We start from the raw sequence: 14,388 nt of genomic DNA, 5'->3' as shown, positions 1-14,388 counted from the left end.
ACACATGACGTGGGGTGTTCACGGGACTTGGTTGGGTAGACGCTACTACTAGTAGGTATCTACACAGCAACTTGTGTTCCGTGATATTCGCGTCGGGAACCCGCGCTGCTTAATCATCCCCGCGAGACGCACGCTGGTTGGCCCGTCAGGTGACTCCCGATGCTACCGCCCGATCTCCCAAGGCAATATCATCCCGAGAAGCGCAGCCGCGAAAAAGAAAGCTGTTCTCCCATCAACACCCAAATATTTCCCTTCCTCTCCCGCAAGACCTCACGTTGGAGGATATTTCTGCTCTTGTCTCTCCTCGACCCCTGACAAGACCCTTTTGATCCCTCTCCTCTCCTTTTTTCTAAATACATTCTTCAACATGTTCAAGCTTGCCCGCAGCAGACCGGTTACGGCAGCTTTGAGGGCTGCGACGGTAAGATTCCCTGGGCTGCGTTGTCCTTCTTCTCATGCGGAAATGTTGATTCACCGTGCTAACATCATGTTCGATGACAGGAATCTTCCGTCCAGTCCCGCTTGGCCCAGCAACAGAGAAACCTGTCCATTCACGAATACCTGTCTGCGAACCTGCTCAAATCGGTACGTCGGGCATTCATGGTCCTGTCGTAAAATCGCATAGTTCGCTGATAGTAGCCTGCAGTATGGCGTGGGAATGCCCAAGGGTGAGGTCGCTCGCTCGGCCGAGGAAGCTGAGGCCGTTGCCAAGTCCCTCGGTATGTTTCAATCCGCTATGCAACCCAAGTCGCAACAAACACTAAGACACGGACGCCCAGGTAATGACGACATGGTCATCAAGGCTCAAGTCCTCGCTGGTGGCCGTGGTAAGGGATCTTTCGACAATGGTCTCAAGGGTGGTGTGCGCGTTATCTACTCGTGAGTGTCGCCCGCGTTGTTCCGAGCAGTTCCTCGTGCTGAGAAGTATAAAATTTTAGGCCTACCGAGGCCAAGATGTTCGCCGGCCAGATGATCGGTCAGAAGCTCATTACCAAGCAAACTGGCGCTGGCGGTCGTCTTTGCAATGCCGTCTACATCTGTGAGCGCAAGTTTGCTCGCCGCGAGTTCTACCTTGCTGTCCTCATGGACCGCGCCTCCCAGAGCCCCGTCATTGTCGCCTCGTCGCAAGGTGGTATGGACATTGAGGCCGTTGCCAAGGAGAGCCCCGATGCCATCATCACCACTCCCATCGACATTAACGTCGGTGTCACCGATGCGATTGCTACCAAGATCGCTACCGAGCTCGGCTTCTCCGAGCAGTGCATCGACGAGGCCCGGGATACTATCCAGAAGCTCTACAAGGTCTTCATGGAGAGGGATGCCACTCAGATCGAGATCAACCCCCTCTCTGAGACTTCTGACCACAAGGTCATGGCCATGGACGCCAAGCTGGCCTTCGATGACAACGCCGACTTCAGGCAGAAGGAGGTGTTCTCGTGGAGAGACACTACCCAGGAAGATGCCGATGAGGTCAAGGCTGCCGAGTAAGAGTCCCGCCCCCTGGATTACAAGAGATAGAAAGACTCAGTATTCTAATTCACGGCATAGGCACGGACTGAACTTCATCAAGCTCGATGGCGACATCGGATGTTTGGGTATGGACTATTACAAACTGCCTGTCATGGTTCATGCTAACGGAAATTATAGTCAACGGTGCCGGTCTTGCCATGGCCACCATGGACATCATCAAGCTCAACGGCGGTGCGCCCGCTAACTTCCTCGATGTCGGCGGTGGTGCCACCCCTGCCGCCATCAAGTCTGCCTTCGAGCTTATCACGAGTGACCCCAAGGTGTCTGCCATCTTCGTCAACATCTTCGGTGGTATCGTCCGCTGCGATGCTATCGCCCAGGGTTTGATCAACGTTGTGCAGGAAATGGGTCTGCGCACTCCCATCGTGGCTCGTCTGCAGGGTACCAACATGGAGCAGGCTCACAAGCTGGTAAGTTCACCTTTCATATTCTAACAAGTGTCGCAAGAAGACCGCATTTTCCACTGACATGCTTTTTGTGTAGATCAACGAGTCTGGCCTCAAGATCTTCTCCATCGAGGATCTCCAGAGTGCTGCTGAGAAGTCTGTCCAGTTCTCGAAGGTCGTTAAGATGGCCCGTGAGATCGACGTGGGTGTTGAGTTCACTCTTGGTATCTAATCTCCGAGTTGGGTGTATAGATGTGTCACCTTGTCTGCTGCTCCACTGTCTCTTGTACTCTTTTTTTTTTTCCTTTTACTTCCCTTTTGTTTTCCCCTTCCCATGACCGGAGGTCAAGAAGATCCATGTTGGATGATGCGGCGAGATGCGGAGCAATAGGCCGATGGATGGTGACCTTGGGCTTGCTCACGATGCTAACGCGCTCCTGCTGCCTAGAATCTGATCGGTCATAGGGTTGCCTCAACGAGTTGCTATAATAGTGAAATGAGACGGACCCAGGCAAGAGTATTGAGGGGGATTCTTATAGAGAGCATTGATGGTCCTGTATATCGTCCATTTCTAGGTTCGTTTCCTTGTGTCAAATGTATTTTCCTTTTTCCCTTGGTGTTATTCGCACCCGATCTCCCCTTCAAGCCGCATGTCCCCAAACCGCCACACCTTCACGTCGGTTTCGTCGACCATCAAGACGAAGTCCCGGTCACCGCGGAGAACAAAGCGGCTGGCATAGGAATACACCCTACTTGTGGCTTCTCTCGGCAACTCGGGATCCACGGCTTTGGCCGGGCGAAGGGGGTTCCGGGACGCTGGGTCGGAGATCCAAATGGTGGGTTTACCTCTATCATTCTTCACGTAGTACAGAAGGTTGCGATCTACCGCGGTTATGCACAAAGGCAGGTACGGTGAATCTTCGGGGCGCAACTCATGTATGTACATGCTGTCGGTCTGCGGGTCGTGGGCAGCTACCAGGATGTGGCGAGGGGTGATCGATGCCACAGTGGATGGGGTTCGCTGGCAGGAAAATGCCGCTAAACGACCACCGGTGTCATTGGATATATCGTGCAGAATCTCGATGTTCCAATCCATACCTAGTGGGAACGGTAGTTGCGGTGTTTCCGAGGGCACCCTGGTGATGCGTCCATGGTCGTCAACTGTGTATTTTACGACATGTAGGCAGTCACAGCGACCAAACCTGGTCGGACCACCCTCGCTGTCTAGGTGATTCTCTCTTTGAAGATGGAGAGTAGTCAAGCTGTTGGTAGTCGAGTGCAGGCCAACCAATGCCAGGTTGGGCTCAACTTGAATGCTACGTGCCACTCCAGAGCTCATGTTCCAGTATATGATGGATTCGTCGCCAACGGCCATGGGGTTGGCAAAGCCCAGGGCAACCTGCAGACCACGAACAACAAAGGCCCGAAAATGAAGAGCCGGGATACGGAACGATGCATGTTCTTCCGTTTCAAGGTTCCAGGTATGACAGTACCTGGACTCAGATGAGCTATCTGGACACAGACCGATGAGGGTAGATGCAAGTCTGGTTCCTTCCGGCTGCTACGATATGGACTACTTACCCTCGCACGCTGATCGCTGCGACCATGGATTCGGAGAGCCGCAGGTCCCTGAAGGAATCTCGATTCTCAGTGCAGAAACCCTGCGTCGTGTGGTTGCAAAGATTGTGGACGATGATGCGCGTGTTGCCCTCCAGCCAAGCATGTCTCCCATTGGCGTAATCATGGCAGTCAAGACTCGAGCCAAATGGCAAGGAGTGATTCGGATCCCGGAGCTTGGAGAGGGGCAGGCCACGCTCCAAACGAAGCCTCTGTTTAGCATATCGAGTGAACTGGTCCTCCGTGACATGTGGGCCGCATCCGATGTAATGGTGGTATATAGCTCCTCGGATTAGCTCCGACGACAGTAGCAAATGCCACTTTCTGGAGACCTGATGGGGTTGACTGGACTCAGTCTGGTCATGGCTGGCAGGTGGGAGTCAAAGGATGGGGGGGACTAGCTAGTACGTACTCTCTGAAGGACGTGGAGCTCGGAGAGGTCGAGATACTGAGCGATTTGGACCGCGACCTCTGGGGGTGATTGGCCCAGGATATCTTTCTGAAAGGCACGTTGGTTGATGCGTACTCGCACATCGCGCCATTCGTGGGGGCTCAGCTGGTCTAAAATCCGGTGATATCTGTCCAGCTCGGATTAGGAGATTAGGGGATTCGAGGGAAGGGGGGAGATCATCGGGGGGGTCATACGCATCCTGTCGCGCTGAGTTCGTATTCAGATGGGCGAAGAGGGCGATGATTTGCTGGGTGGCTGAGTCGTCCTTGTCCATGGCGGATGACAGGTAGACGGTAGACTGCCGGGGATGCGACGATGTCTCAGGCGAGGAGGGGAAAGTACATCGCCGGGGTCGTCATGGCGCCGATAAGGTGTGCCGACCGGGCTGCAGGGGTCTAGAGCACCTCTACGGAGTACGGAGTACTAGATATCTTGTACTATTAGCAGTACTATAGTATCTAGATACTAAGCACGAAGCAGATAGTCTGACAAGCTTATCTGATTGCATCTGCTGAAGGAGGAGGAGGAGGAGGAGGAGGAGGAGCTGTCGAGCTCCTTTTAGACTTCCATCTCTCCCAGCTACGTCGATCCCCGAGCACCAAAAGGCACGAGAAACCGGACAGCTAACTTGGCTCGTCCTGGATCTACTGAGAAGAAGAGACTTTGGGCCAACCAATGGCGAGCAGCACGATGCCTTCGGGAAGCGGAGACTCTCAGTAGGTTTGAGATCCTCCGTCCGTCTGGCCCAGAACTCGTTCGAGAATCCCTCTCCTCTTCCTCCATTCATCCATCCATCCATCCATCCATTCCATCCATTCCATCCATTCTGCTCCGTTGCTTTCACTTCAATCTTCCCTTCCCTTCCCATCCCATCCATCCATCCATCCAAGTACTTCCTGGGAACTCAATGATCGTCTCGATCATATCTTCCATGTTTCTTCTTGGGAGGTCGAGCATTGCTATTTGATTTGCTTTTTTTTATTCTTCAGTTTCTTTCGTTTTTTTTATGTTTTCTTCCCCTAATTAATTCAACTTTTTTGCCCCCTCAATTATTATTACTGGGTTGGCTTGTCTCCAAAGTAAAAAAGGCAGCCCTCAGCACCGAGAGAGTCTCTCTCTCTCTCCTGCGGCTCCTCCTCGGCCGCCGTTCCTTTTCTTTTCCTTTTTACCCCCCTCCCCCCCCCCCCCCCCCTGTTCCGCCGCGCGAGATGAGCGGTCTCGCCGATCCCCCGTCCAGAAGAAGCCCTCTTATTCTCACGTCTATCGATGCGCCAGGCAAAACCCGCAAGATTCCCGTCCTTGCCTCCTCCATCCCAGCCTCGAGTCAGTCGACCGGTGACCCTATGGAGGTCACTCCTCCTGCCTCGGGCGTCGCGCCCCCCATCCACAGCAGTCCCGACAGTGATCGAGCGGGCGCAAACAACACCGCGGCCACCTCCAATGGCTCTGCTGAACCCGCCACTGTGAACCACCATGCAGTTCCCACCGCGATCGGAGCAGCGGCCGCAGCTCAGCAGCCCAAGGTCGTCCAGACGGCATTTATTCATAAGCTGTACAAGTCTGTCCACCCAGCCTGTCGACAAATTTTTACTCCCCTTTTCCTTCCATGCCCAGGCCGTGGCTGACAATCCTGAGCAGTATGCTGGAAGACCCCAGTATCCAACATCTGATCTCCTGGTCAAGTACGAACGACAGCTTCGTCATGTCCCCTACCTCTGAGTTCTCCAAAGTCCTCGCGTTCGTCTCCCACCCCTATCTTAGTCCATCGCGATCGGCGGACTAGCTGCTAACGAGCCGCCTAGCCAATACTTCAAACACACCAACATATCGTCCTTTGTCAGGCAGCTGAATATGTACGGATTTCATAAAGGTATGCTGGATGAGACAGCAAATGCATTGTCTGAACTGTTATTGATATGCATCGGTCCCAGTGAGCGACGTCTTCCATACCGGTTCTCCAGATTCCGCTCTGTGGGAGTTTAAACATGGCAATGGCAATTTCAAGCGCGGGGATCTCGTCGGACTCCGCGAAATCAAGCGCCGTGCATCGCGCCATGCGTTGATTCATCGCGACTCGTTTCCTGGCCACAAGGCCGCCGCGTCCCAACCGGGCACTCCGGCCGAGCCTGTTCCCGACGTCACCGAGTCCCGCCTCATGAATCTGGAACACTCCATGTACGACCTGCATGCCCGTCTCAGGAGCGTCGAAGAGGGCAACGTGGCACTCACTGCGAGATGCCAGGCGATGACCGAGAGTTTAACCCGGTGTTACCATGTGAGTCGAGGGACCCCGGGTCCGTTTGCGATGCGCTCCTAAGGGCTCAACGCTGATTCGTCTCATGATCTAGTGGACTCACTCTATGTCACGCTTTCTCCAAGGCGTGATTCCCGAGCGCGAGAGCCTTCTGTATCGAGATGGTGAGCATCACCACTGGGTGACGACCCCAATGTACGAGTCCTAACGTTGAGTAGTGGCCAGCATGCAGGCAGAACTGGAGAAGCATCTCGATGCTGTTCGGGCCCTGGAGCATCCTCCGGACCCGTATCTGACCGTTCGGCAACCCTACGTTGCCAGCATTTCCGTCGATCCAGGCCCGCCACTGTCGCCGCGCCAGATGCCTCAGGAAGATGGTCGCCGCCAATCGATGTTGGACCCATCAAGGACCAATATGATCCGACCCCCTGTTCCCCCACATCTGGCCGTCTCTCCGCGCCGTTACGGGTCAATTGGGACCGGAAATTCTTCCCCCAACTACAGTCGTCCGCCAGTGCCGTCGGTCATTACGCCACAACAGCATATGCCCCATCCTCTCTCATCCGTTTCCTCTCCTCCCGGCCCTAATCTTGCTCGCCGACACACTTCGGCAGACATCAGACAGCATGGCTGGCCGCCACCGGGCGTGTCACCATTTCCTTCCGCCCATCCACCGGGACAGGCGGCGAACCCCTGGTCCCCATCCCGACACCGGACTCCGACATCAAGTGAACAGTCCGTCCGAGAAGTGTTGGCTCAGTACGAGATGGGTGCACCGCGTCGTCTGCAGGAGACTCGACACCCTACTCCGCCTTTGCACCCTGACCAAACCCCCACAACTGATAATGGCTGGACCCTGGGGCCCCGATTCCCTCGGCACGAATCATCCTTGCCTGCAACCCGGCGTTCCAGCATGGCTAGCAATGTTCATTCGCTTCTTAACCCGGCCGATACCGCGGAACGGCCTGACGAAGATCAACATGCCATGGCTGACGATCGAAAACGGAAGCGGTTGGAATGAAAATGAATCATCTTCTTCGTCTTGTTTCATATCCTTGGTCAAGGATTCCTGCAGGAGCATTGCTTGGTGCTGATCTTTGGCCCCCAGAGGATTCGGAGCGGCTGACTTGATTGTTCTTGGGGGCGCACATTATAGGAAAGGGGTCAAGGAAAAGCACATCACCATGAGAAACCCACCCTCACTCTTCATTTTTGGACTGGTACTGCATATTTTGGAGTATTGCCCACCTGTACCTTCTGTGTTTATCTTCTTCTGGGTGGGAACATCTACTGTACAATTGATACAACATCCATGGGTTCCACCCGCTGGAACCCATGCTTCCTGGGCTTGGTTTGGATCGTACTAATCTTTCTTTCTCGGACGGCATTGCTGCCAAGGTGTCTTTGGCGTGGTTCAAAAGTCGCGTCCGACATACCGGGCTTCCTCCCGACGCACACTGTTGTTACTTTCTGGTGGAGGGCCCTTGCACAAATCATCGTTCTAGGGCTGTACTGCCTTATATGTTGTTATATTATATACCCTGGGTTGGGGTGGAGGTGCACAATATTGCGTGGGTATAGTAATTTAGAATTGCAAATGCAGAGTGATATCCAATTGGCGCGACATCGGCCATTCCCTCTAATCACGGTTGCCTTGTTGGACGTACTCACATGTGAACTAAATGGGTATATTCATATCCTGGAGATTATACATTTGGTTATATCATCGATCGGGCACTGTCCCTGGCAGTAGACACGACCAGGTCACCTCTTCTTTCGCTTCTTCGCCCGCTCAGCCAAGAGCTCATCCAGGAAGCTCGTGGCCTTTTTCCTCCCCTTCGAGGACCGTAGCGCGGGGCCCGTCTGCTTGTTCGACTGATCGGCCTTGTCATCACTGCCGTCACCACTGTCATTGGCTTGTTTCGGCTCACTGTCCTGATCATTAACCGTCTCCGATGACGGTTGAACTTGCGGTTCGGCTTTCCGCTTCTTCGACGCCGTAGACTTCTTCTTCCCTATCAACGCCGTCCGCCCATCTTCCTCGTCATCATCATCTTCTTCCTCTTGGGCCCCTCTCGCAGCCCCAGACGATGTATTCTGCCGACCACCTGCGCCTGCGCTGGCGCCGGCAGATGAACTCGCCGCCTTAGCCGCCATGACCTTCTTATAATTCCTCCCCAGGAGCTGTTTCCGCAATTTATCATTCGAATCCAACTCGGTCCGGTTCCAGCTACCATCCACCGCTTTTGAGGGAAGCGGTGCTCCAACACCTAGTCTGCATAACGCTTTGTCAATATCCCAACATGCACAGACCCCCGGTCTCCAGGGAGGGGGGGGTGCAACACATCCACACCGCAGCGAGAGATATACGTACGTCTCTGGGACCGCGGTAAAAATCTCATCTTCTTCCCGTTGTAACTCTTCTTCTGACTTCACGTGGGCGTGGTCCTCTGCTGTCGGGGCGGGCAGCCATGATGCAACGAGTCGTTGACTCCGGGCCAGAGCCACGTTGGCTTTGTTGAGGATAATGTCCGTTTCTGCTTTGGTGGTGGCCATTGCGGATGGGGCGGACGTGTGGTTTGTCTGGTAATGGGGGGCGATCGAGATCGACATCTTGTAACTTTTTTGCGATAGCGAGGCGGAGGATAGGGGCAGAATGCTCTGATGTGCGTTACCGCTTGCCTGAGTGGGGATAGTACGATGGGATGACTGGTTGCAATTCCGTTATTCCGCGGTGTGGATTAGGGTGGTTATGGTGGATATTGATCAACAGGGTTGTTGGTCTCAGGGGAACTTTGATTGAGGTCCCTGGTGGGCTATAGGTGTGGAGTGTCAAGAAGCCCGTCTGCCTGACTAGTGGGCATGCTATAGCAAGGCTCAATCAATGATGAGTGAGTGTATATACAATTCTAAATCTAATGATATAGTCTAACTATGTACAAAAGTCTCCAGCAACAACCAATCCATTCGACATAAATCATGCAACAAAGGTATTCGTACTCCGAGGTAGGAAATGCTGGCAACAGCCCCGAGGAGAGTTATTCTCCTCATGTATGGCCTTCCTGCTGATGTCTTTGCTTTAACTTCTTTTCCGTCTTCATAAACTCCCGGATCCCCACGGGGATATCGGCAAACAAGTCGTCTCCCGATTTGGGTACCGACCAATTCGTCTCACTGCCACCACCGTCGTCATCCATGCTCCCACTGGCCGAAGCGACTTCAGGCCGTGGAGTATGACGCAAGTCTGTGGCACCACTTTTGGTCGCACCCTTCGCTTTCGCCTGTTCGAGTCTGAAAGCCCAGTCCTCCAGCTCGTCGCGAAAGTCGTCCCATACGCAGTGGACGCAGCCACTCATGCAGCAATTGTCGGGTTCCTCCGGTCGAGGAGGAATCGCGACCCCGTTGATTGTTTTCCATGTCGCGTCCGGTGCTGAGCCGGGATCATAGCGTGAAGAGCGGCCAGGGCCTGCCAGCCGCGTACCAAAGACAATGGCCATCTTTTCCTGCGGGGTGTGCGCCTCGGAAGCTGGGGACTCTTGGGAGGATTCGGGCTCGGAGGTGGGTGTCGCATGACGCCGGTAGGGTGAGCGGGTGGACAAAATATCGTAATAATATCCAGACAATGGATGCGCTTGAGGGGGATCTGAGTTGGTCGCCCCCGCCTTTTCTACTCGTAGGGAGGCATATCCGCGCGCGCTCGAGGGTTGGCGGGGGTATGAGGAAGCGGCATATGGTTGTGTCAAGAAGGATGGATTCGGTATGCGAGGACTGAGCGGGCAGGCATGATGTCTAAAGAGGGGCGAGCGGATGACCCGGCGAGGGAAGTCCATGGTGAGGCTAGAGAGGAAGATGAGAGAGAGGAGGAGGAGAGAAAGGAAAAAGCCGCGGGGGTTATGTCATATCTCACTGCGGCCGAACATCCGTGGTGCAAACAGTGCAAACGGTTGATGTTGTTGTTGTTGTTGGTGAGGATGGCGGCTGTCACCCACACTCCCTCCGGTTCCCCCAGAATTCTTTCCTCGCTGGAGGATGCTGTGTCGCATGGACGGCTAAGACGGTCTCTACCTTGTCCCTTCACGCGCCGTCATCTCTGCGACCCCGACGGCGATTGCTGTCAACGAACGTGTCGCAAATGAGCGCCCCGCCTCTTCGCAATGACCCCCAGCAGCGCACCACCGAGCGGGCGTCGTACCAAGCTCCAACGAGGTCCAGCTTAGCAAGATCTCACCCCGCCGTTCTGGGAAGCGCAACTGGCAGCCCCCCCGCGAGAAGTCCGCGGAAAGCGAACCAAGCTAGAATGAGAGGGCTGGGATTACGAGACCGAAAGGCCCTCAGACCGTCCTTGACTTCGGCCGGCAGCCCTCTGGACTCCTTCAAGCGAACCAAACAATCGCCTGCATCCTCCCTTTCCGGTCGACGCTCCAGCGGACTGGCAGCCTTTGCCGCACCCCCAAGGCGCGTCTCGACGAGGATCACTGCCTCCGATCTAGTATTTCGCTCTCCCGCTGCGACTCAACAGACGATAGAGGAAGCCCTGCCTACCGATACCCCGGAAAACCAGCTGGCATCTGAATTGGACAGTGCGACAGGCGACGTGGATTTGAATCAGCCTTCTTTTCAGGACATCCTGGATGAGCCGGATCTGCCACCAACACCGACCCAATTAGGCTTGGAAAGACCCCCCGGACGACCAAAGGGGCTTCTGAGCAGCAGCCCCAACTCACAACAAGGGAAGTGGGGGAGGCGACGAAACACAGACGGTCTAGAGCAAAGCCCGTCCAAATTACGAAGGGTTGAATATGGCGAAGGGGAAGAATCGACAGAAGCAGGCCTTGTGTTGGATCGGACGTCCTTGCCGGAGACCGTTTTGGAGAAGCAAAGGCTAAGGAACAAACTCGCCTCCGAGGCACAGCAGTTGGAAAAGGACATAGCGGAATTGGAGACGTGGTCGAAGGATCTGGGCCAAGATGACACCCACGAGCGCGACCTGACTGGATTAATGCGAGTATCCCTCCTGTCGCGCCATGGATTGCTACTGACTAGCCAACAGTACTTTGCTAGCGACCATCAACCCTCCCCAACCAGCCCCAGCGAGCTCGGGTGAAGCATCAATATCCTCTCTTATTTCCTCGTTACTCCCCTTTGCCACCAAGGAGCCGTCAAAGCCCCCACCCGAGGCTACTCCAGTAAATCCATTTGCGCTTGGAGAGCAAGCGCGAACGACGGCATATTTAACCGCCCTTGCGCCATTGAATCTGACTGCATATTCAGTGTCTGTACCCGATTCAGCACCTAACCGTGTCCTGGAGAGACACTCCCTCAAGTTTTCCGCCCCACCTCCGTTCCCTTCCATCCGTTACAAAGCATCGGTGACCTGCGACGTCAACCCAGAAACACAAACCTTGGTCTCGGTATCGGTATCATCACAAGCGGACGACGCCGAGTCAAGGATACCAGAAGATTTACGGCGATGGGTGGACACCCGGCTTGCCAATCCGCTGCTAAGGCTAGATGTCACCGGACTGTGTTGGGGCATCAACCGGTACTGGGAGGCCATGGTATCGCGTGCTGAGCTATGGTCACGCATAGAGGAACAACATGCGGAACTGATTGCCGGGCACACGAAATGGAGCAGTGAGGCTAGAACCAAGAGGGCTGGCGACAGAAGCCCAAGGCTCGAAGACAGTGCAGAATTACTGAGGACATCACTGCCGCACATCGAGCGGACGACTATGCTTTTTGAATCCGCAAGGGGTTCCCTGCAAGTACTCCTATCATGCCAATTAGTCATGGACGAGTGGACAAGTGAACCGCAGCTGGTAGCGGGGATCAATGTATCAGTGTTGACTGAGTCAGATGGCGGCTCCAGGCGCAAGGTGGATCAAGAATCCAGGCGGCTGTTTCAATCCATGCTAAATGAGAACGAAAACAACCAAATGGAGAGCAGCAGTGGCGTCCATGCTGGCGCAATTCTAAGAGCTACCGAGTGCGTTTTGGGTGCTTTGTTCAGCATTGATGCTGCGAAATGATCTCTACTCGGATATTCTGCTCAAGCGATGGGTTATTTGGATTCATGGATTTCAACGGCGTTTCCGCGATTGGATGCATGGAAGCAACAGGGGTGTCGACGTCGGCGTCGGCGGTTGGTTCAGCGGTCTTTTTCCCCTTCACGTTTCTGCTTGTTCTTCATGTACTTTATGTCCCCTTAGTATGTCTTGCCTTGTCGGGCAGTGTTTGTTTTGGATATGGATACTGAAGTCTGGAGGGTCGACATCACAGTAAATGTTTCCCTCGACAGAGAGACGCAGCAGTAGCGCACATGTGCCTCAGGCGATATACCTATGCCGCCATTGGTTGCTCTCTGGATATACATGCTTCCATCGACATGGATGGAGAGGAAGTACTACGTATAGGATGGTGTGCAAGGCTATGCAGAGAAGGTGCTCCGTAAATCATCTCATTTGTACACTAGCTCACTCAGCGTCTCTCCGTGCTTCAAGTCTACCAGTTCATGTAGGGGGTTTGGAAGTGCTGCCTGGGAAGGGAATCCAAGGCCTCGGACCCTGCATTCTCCACCACGGGTGACATATCGCCCAAGGAACACAAAGACGAACGGTTCACTTAATTCGCGCAGGGGGACCTAGCAGGGGGTGGGACATGAAATTTGGGACATTTGCATTTCGAGGGGTTCGGAGCTTTTTATGTTAAGGACAAAGGTGAAAACGGAAATAGAGGAGCGACGCCATGCCACAGTGTACTAATCCCCGACTTGAAAATTGACCCGATCATCATTAGCTGTGAATCAAATTTATTTCTTGGCGGCAGTCTCCTCCTCAGCCTTGGCCTTAGCACGCTTCTCGCGGATACCCTTGTAGCGGGCCTCGCTGCGAGCGTCACGAAGGCGGCGGTAAGCAGCCTCCTCACCCTTGGGGAGGTCGTCACGCTTGACCTCGGTGATAGCCTCCTCGGCGGCGGCGTTCTTGATGGGGAGGGTGGCACCGACACGGGTGACGAAGCCCTCAGACTTGCCCTCAGCGAAGGCGGCCTTGGCAGCGTTGACCTCCTCGGCGGAAGAGTCAAGCTTCTTGAACTGACCGCTCTTGCGGGGGAAGAGGATCAGGCGAGCCTTGTAGTCCTGGAGGCGAGCAACATTGGCGACGAGCGACTCCTTGGAGTAGTTGACACGGCGGTGGTCAACGGCGATACCGACGGTGCGAGCGAGCTTCTTGGGGATACCAGCTTCCTAAAAGTGCGGGAAAAGATCGTGTAAGCCTCCATCCATCTTCGAGGTCTGCCCAGTCGCCAGGGCCATTTCCGATCCAAGTCACCCTCTTGGTGATCTTGATCCACAGGGACGGATTTACCTTCAGCTCAGCAAGGGTGAAACCACGGCCAGCACGGACACGGCGGTTGTACTTGACGGTAGGGCAGCGCACAACGGGGCGCAGCTGGTCAACCGGACGAGGAGCAACAGCGGCGGCCTTAGCGAGACGGGCCTCACGACGGCGGTGCTTGCGGCCAGGCTATTATTGCAAAAACAGTTGTCAGTCCATCATCCAGAAAAATATTTTCCATCCCGGTTCTGTCCCGAAGGCGAGTCGTTCGTTGTAGGAATCGGTTTGGTAGAGGGCTTCGAGAGCGTACCTGGTCGAAGTGCACGCGGACACGACGCTGCCAGTCCTTGTGGAAGTCTGAAATAAATCCCCGTCAGCCCATCGATTCTGCCGGTCGCTTGCATCTATCCCAAAAATGCCACCCCCGTCTCGTTCGTGCAGGTTCACTCACGCTGGTTGAGAATCTGGTTGTTGTGCTTGATCGCCTATATCCACCAAGAGGTCCACGGTCAGCATTTGGGTCGATTTGCGGAAAAGCAGCGTCTCATCATCGAATTGAGCATCTCGCGATGATATCAACGCTGTACTGAAGAGATAACGCACCATTGTGACGGATGGGGATCAAGGCCGGGAGATTGTCGTCGTCGTCGTGGGTGGTTGCTGGTCGTATCTCAAAACTCCTCGTCTCAGTATTAGGTGGAACTTTTTTTGGTGTGGCCACCCGCGCAGAGCCGCATCGCCTCGCTTAGCGAGCCCTACCCTGCTTACCCGTTTCGGAAGGCCACCCCCAGACTTTGGTCGCGCTCCAACATCTCT

At 54.6% G+C, this 14,388-nt stretch overlaps 7 protein-coding genes across 7 annotated transcripts; 3 read left to right on the top strand and 4 right to left on the bottom strand.

The window, feature by feature from the left end:
* Window positions 1–131: 131 nt before the first annotated feature.
* Window positions 132–2,219, top strand: BO80DRAFT_427700 (succinate--CoA ligase (GDP-forming) subunit beta). Its single transcript, XM_025720083.1, has 8 exons — window positions 132–421; window positions 502–585; window positions 647–719; window positions 780–879; window positions 939–1,484; window positions 1,549–1,595; window positions 1,648–1,940; window positions 2,014–2,219. Exons 1-8 carry the CDS (start codon window positions 368–370, stop codon window positions 2,146–2,148), a joined length of 1,332 nt encoding a protein of 443 aa, XP_025572344.1. The 5' UTR covers window positions 132–367; the 3' UTR covers window positions 2,149–2,219.
* Window positions 2,220–2,535: 316 nt separating this feature from the next.
* Window positions 2,536–4,258, bottom strand: BO80DRAFT_362680 (F-box domain protein; the record flags this gene model as incomplete). Its single annotated transcript, XM_025716069.1, has 4 exons — window positions 2,536–3,409; window positions 3,498–3,865; window positions 3,946–4,111; window positions 4,179–4,258. 4 exons carry the CDS (start codon window positions 4,256–4,258, stop codon window positions 2,536–2,538), a joined length of 1,488 nt encoding a protein of 495 aa, XP_025572343.1.
* An 814-nt stretch (window positions 4,259–5,072) lies between these two features.
* On the top strand, window positions 5,073–7,405 carry BO80DRAFT_167962 (flocculation suppression protein). The gene is made up of 6 exons (XM_025713924.1): window positions 5,073–5,542; window positions 5,623–5,721; window positions 5,787–5,854; window positions 5,916–6,259; window positions 6,333–6,402; window positions 6,457–7,405. The coding sequence occupies exons 1-6, from the start codon at window positions 5,193–5,195 to the stop codon at window positions 7,257–7,259; spliced, it is 1,734 nt and encodes a 577-aa protein (XP_025572342.1). The 5' UTR covers window positions 5,073–5,192; the 3' UTR covers window positions 7,260–7,405.
* Window positions 7,406–7,934: 529 nt separating this feature from the next.
* BO80DRAFT_427695 (DUF3245 domain-containing protein) lies at window positions 7,935–8,830 on the bottom strand. The gene is made up of 2 exons (XM_025720082.1): window positions 8,613–8,830; window positions 7,935–8,513 (listed from the first exon to the last, which is right to left on the bottom strand). Exons 1-2 carry the CDS (start codon window positions 8,792–8,794, stop codon window positions 8,003–8,005), a joined length of 693 nt encoding a protein of 230 aa, XP_025572341.1. The 5' UTR covers window positions 8,795–8,830; the 3' UTR covers window positions 7,935–8,002.
* A 293-nt stretch (window positions 8,831–9,123) lies between these two features.
* BO80DRAFT_427694 (oxidoreductase-like domain-containing protein) lies at window positions 9,124–10,087 on the bottom strand. The gene has a single exon (XM_025720081.1). It carries the CDS (start codon window positions 10,066–10,068, stop codon window positions 9,286–9,288), a length of 783 nt encoding a protein of 260 aa, XP_025572340.1. The 5' UTR covers window positions 10,069–10,087; the 3' UTR covers window positions 9,124–9,285.
* A 156-nt stretch (window positions 10,088–10,243) lies between these two features.
* BO80DRAFT_388331 (uncharacterized protein) lies at window positions 10,244–12,664 on the top strand. Its single transcript, XM_025717081.1, has 2 exons — window positions 10,244–11,239; window positions 11,289–12,664. The coding sequence occupies exons 1-2, from the start codon at window positions 10,371–10,373 to the stop codon at window positions 12,265–12,267; spliced, it is 1,848 nt and encodes a 615-aa protein (XP_025572339.1). The 5' UTR covers window positions 10,244–10,370; the 3' UTR covers window positions 12,268–12,664.
* A 15-nt stretch (window positions 12,665–12,679) lies between these two features.
* BO80DRAFT_427691 (60S ribosomal protein eL13) lies at window positions 12,680–14,222 on the bottom strand. The gene is made up of 5 exons (XM_025720080.1): window positions 14,176–14,222; window positions 14,024–14,057; window positions 13,883–13,929; window positions 13,603–13,761; window positions 12,680–13,481 (listed from the first exon to the last, which is right to left on the bottom strand). Exons 1-5 carry the CDS (start codon window positions 14,176–14,178, stop codon window positions 13,047–13,049), a joined length of 678 nt encoding a protein of 225 aa, XP_025572338.1. The 5' UTR covers window positions 14,179–14,222; the 3' UTR covers window positions 12,680–13,046.
* Window positions 14,223–14,388: the final 166 nt, after the last annotated feature.

Source organism: Aspergillus ibericus, assembly GCF_003184845.1.
Source record: "Aspergillus ibericus CBS 121593 unplaced genomic scaffold BO80scaffold_39, whole genome shotgun sequence".
NCBI lineage: Eukaryota > Fungi > Ascomycota > Eurotiomycetes > Eurotiales > Aspergillaceae > Aspergillus > Aspergillus ibericus.
The sequence above is the reverse complement of the archived record's forward strand: the minus strand, read 5'-3'. Positions and strand labels throughout refer to the sequence as shown.